Source organism: Solanum stenotomum, chromosome 5 (assembly GCF_019186545.1).
Source record: "Solanum stenotomum isolate F172 chromosome 5, ASM1918654v1, whole genome shotgun sequence".
Taxonomy (NCBI): Eukaryota; Viridiplantae; Streptophyta; class Magnoliopsida; order Solanales; family Solanaceae; genus Solanum; species Solanum stenotomum.
In genome coordinates this window covers 11,739,574-11,744,043 of record NC_064286.1, presented here as the reverse complement: position 1 = coordinate 11,744,043, position 4,470 = coordinate 11,739,574, and the positions used below count along the sequence as shown (strand labels likewise).

Sequence of the window (4,470 nt, the reverse complement as noted above, 5' to 3'; positions counted from 1 at the left end):
GCAAAATTCACAAGACAAAAAATTGGAAGACAAAATTCGCAAAGCACAAGTTATGTTTTGTAAGATATAACTTGTTTCCTACAAAATTTATGTCGACAATAGAGACATAACTTCAATTTCAGAACCCACAAAAAATTATTAAGCATAACTTATTCTTACAAAATAATTATCAGACAATAGTACACAACTCATATCACACAAGATAAAAATCATATTCTCTAAATATTTTACTTCCGAAATTAGGTTATATTTAAAAATATTTTAACTCGTAATTTTTCATTAAATAAAAAATAAACATCAAATTAAGAGATACAAATAAAAAATCACCCTAAAACAGGGCAACATGTAAACTTGATAGCACTAACACTAATGCTTGACTTTTGCACATATATTCCCTTTGCAACTTTTTTTTAAGGAAAAATAATAATTTAGTTATAAGGAATTTAAAAGGGGTAATATCAGTCTTCAAGGTGTGTTTTAGTGGTTAATTCTTAACGTATATTTATATCAAAATGCCATTGTAAATATTACATTTTATTGAAAGTTCGTCAAAAATATTACCGACTGATCATTCCATCGAAAATTCACATGTTATATATAGAGACCATGGTTTAAATCTTCTTGGATATATCGATGCAATATAATTGAGCTACCACTAAAATAATTTTAAAGGTATAAGTTAATATACTACACGTTTCTATTGCCATTCTCTAGAAGGAAATAACCAAGAAAGAGGAAAACTTTAGTATATCGTATATATTATGCATGCATGATTATATTCCCTTTCTTTTCTTTTCTTTTGTAAGTGTGTATATATACCCCTTTCTATTAAAATCTTCTTCACAACTCAAAATATTTCCAATTCATATTTTCTAAATTAAACCTAGCTATTATTTCAAATATGTCTAGAGTTTACTCAAACCTAAGTACAATTAAAATTTCGAATTATGTAAGTCCAAGAAGAGAAACATTCACTTTGTGGATGAAATCTCTAGTGTACCATGGAAATGGATGTACTGTTTATGACTCTAATGGACAAATTGTTTATAGAATTGACAATTACAATATTAAACGTAGCAAAGAAGTTCATCTTATGGATTGCAATGGCAAAGTTCTCTTCTCTATTCGAAATAGGGTAAGTACTCTTCACCTGTATTTTATTTACTTAATTATATTTTCAACAATACTGATATATTATCATTATTTTCTGCAGAAAGTTCCAGTATTTGGACATTGGGATGGCTATAAATGGAGTTATGATGGAGTTACTAGTAAAGAAATACCATGGTTTCAAGTGAAGAAAATTCACAATGTTCTTAGAGGTTATAATGTGAACTATTATAATGTTATATTGGGATGTAATTCTGAAGCAAGTTGTTATAACATTATTATCCTTGCCACAAAATCTATCAAGATTGTGGACCAACATGGCAGATTTGTCGCAGAGGTAATTAATTTGTCAGATCACTAAAAAGATAACTACATGTAATCAAATTCATAATAGAATTGATTAGTACCAACTAATCATGTATATTAAGTTAAAAATTCTCACTAATGGTGTTTGCGACTTTGTGTTTATTTTAGGTAAAACAAAAACAAGCAACTTCAGGAGTATTATTTGGAGATGATGTGTTAACATTGGTGGTGGAACCTCATGTGGATCAATCATTAGTTATGGCTCTTGTAACTGTTTGTGGTTTAATCCATCACAGAATTTAATTAGTGGTATTAAGAGTAATTAATAAATTTATATTCTTCATTAGTCACTTTTTATATTTATAATAAATAATTGTAATCTCTATCTTTCCTTTGTTCTTGAAAATAGGGAAAAGAGAAGTTAATTATGATTTGTACTACCTTGAGGTATGAGTTGTTTCTAGATGTAATCTTGTGATGAATATTAATGTGTACAGTCTAATTACTTTTGATAGAAGCACTTTGTTCAGACTAGTTTGTACGCACTTGGGCTATTTCATCAACACAAATATCATATAATAACTCTACTCAAGTGTCACGACCTAGACCGTCGTGATTGGCACATTAATTCTCCGCTGGGAGAACCACTACTACAACCCCACTAAGCAGCCTTAACCAAGATACTACACATTTAAATATACGGAAGCATGTTTAAATGACAATAAAAATACGGAGTTCTGATAAACTCCAAAGGTTTAAACAAACAACTTAACCAAACTAATGCGGAAGTCTTAACCCTTAGAACCTGAAAGTCATCATACAAAAACTCTACTAACGACAAGTCTAAGAACAAGGAGTACAACCCCAAAACTAAACAAACACCTTAAACAAATAGTTTGAGTCCGAAAAGAGTGGGCTTAAACAAGAAAGATTCATGGCAACCTGAAAGAATTGGCTCACCCTTGAATCCGACCACGTTCAATAGTCACCTAGCTGAGGCCTATTAATAGCCGCTTGAAGATGCCATGTACTCAACAAAGAGCAACCAAGTGCAGTATCAGTACACAACGCGGCTATCCCAATAAGTGAAACACATGCAAGTAACCACAACATTATAAAAAATGCATATACCAAACATATACAATATTAGTCATGTTTTCAGGATCAATGTAGCATTTCACGTTCTTAATAATACACATTAATTATCATTTTAGAGCAACAAATAGTCTTTCAACCTCAATCACCATTAGATATGAACATAATCATCACAAGTAGATACACAACACAATTCAATGGTCCTCTCACGGAACCCAATTCAATCGTCCTCTCATGGAACCCAAACCCAAACTGTTAGTGTATCAGTTCGTGGTACCCGATCCAATGTTTATGCTGGAACGTGCCAATCGATCCCATATTTATGTCGGAACGTGGCAACTAATTCAAGTTAGTGTGTCAAAACGTAGCACCCGATCCATTTAACAAACCATAATCACAATGTATATTCTCACAATCATACAACAAGAGGTGATTCATGGCATACAATTATTCAATTATCCTCATTTACGATTAGGGTGATCAATAATGCAATATTCGCATACATACATGCAATATAATAAGCGATTACAAACAGATATCACACCAACATGAAATCACAACCATCACCTACCTCGAATCCAAGCTTGAATCCCATAAGGCATTTGAATCTTCCCTTTCTAGATTCTTTCCGCTTGTTCTAAGTCTACAAACAATTAATATACGCAAGGATCAACAATCAAAGGTTTAATTATTCAGATTATAACAAATCCAATAATCCTAGACCAAACCCAAGATCCTAATACCCAGATTAGGGCTTTTTAACCATAATTTCCAGATCAAAACCCTCCTCCATCGATAATCACCCACGAATTTACATTCTACGGATTGAAAAATGGATTCGGGGTGTTAACAACCTTACCTTTAGCCTCAACAATGGGGGAAAACTGTCAAGAAAACACCTGGGGTCGTCTCCTAGCTCTCAAAGTCGAAACTTGCAGAATAAAACAATTTTGAGGTTTATTTCCGACTTAAATCGTGACTGTCCCGCTATGGCAACCCCGCCCCGGCGAGTATAATCCCGCCACAATGGCATGCACAGAAACAAAATGTAGAATTAAAAGCTCCCAACCCCCATTTCACAACACACCTTCATCCCACGACANATAGCCGCCTGAAGATGCCATGTACTCAACAAAGAACAACCAAGTGCAGTATCAGTACACAATCACAGTGTACTGGTAGGATCACCCGGCTATCCCAATAAATGAAACACATGCAAGTAACCACAATATTATAAAACATGCATATACCAAACATATACAATATTAGTCATCTTTTCAAGATCAATGTAGCATTTCACGTTCTCAATAATACACATTGATTATCATTTTAGAGCAACAAATAGTCTTTCAACCTCAATCACCATTAGATATGAACATAATCATCACAAGTAGATACACAACACAATTCAATGGTCCTCTCACGGAACCCAATTCAATCGTCCTCTCATGGAACCCAAACCTAAACTGTTAGTGTACCGGTTCATGGTATCCGATCCAATGTTTATGCTGGAACGTGACAACCAATCCCATATTTATGTCGGAACGTGGCAACTGATTCCAGTTAGTGTGTCAAAACGTAGCACCCGATCCATTCAACAAACCACAATCACAGTGTATATTCTCACAATCATACAACAAGAAGTGATTCATGGCATACAATTATTCAATTATCCTCATTTACGATTAAGGTGATCAATAATGCAACATTCGCATACATACATGCAATATAATGAGCAATTACAAACAGATATCACACCAACATGAAATCACAACCATCACCTACCTCGAATCCAAGCTTGAATCCCATAAGGCATTTGAATCATCCCTTTCTGGATTCGTTTCGCTTGTTCTAGGTCTACAAACAATTAATATACGCAAGGATCAATAATCAAAGGTTTAATTATTCAGATTATAACAAATCCAATAACCCTAGACCAAACCCAAGATCCTAATACCC

At 33.6% G+C, this 4,470-nt stretch overlaps 1 protein-coding gene across 1 annotated transcript; it reads left to right on the top strand.

The window, feature by feature from the left end:
- The first annotated feature begins 901 nt into the window (after positions 1-901).
- LOC125865243 (protein LURP-one-related 11-like) lies at positions 902-1,719 on the top strand. The gene is made up of 3 exons (XM_049545449.1): positions 902-1,135; positions 1,214-1,447; positions 1,585-1,719. Exons 1-3 carry the CDS (start codon positions 902-904, stop codon positions 1,717-1,719), a joined length of 603 nt encoding a protein of 200 aa, XP_049401406.1.
- The last annotated feature ends 2,751 nt before the right edge of the window (positions 1,720-4,470 follow it).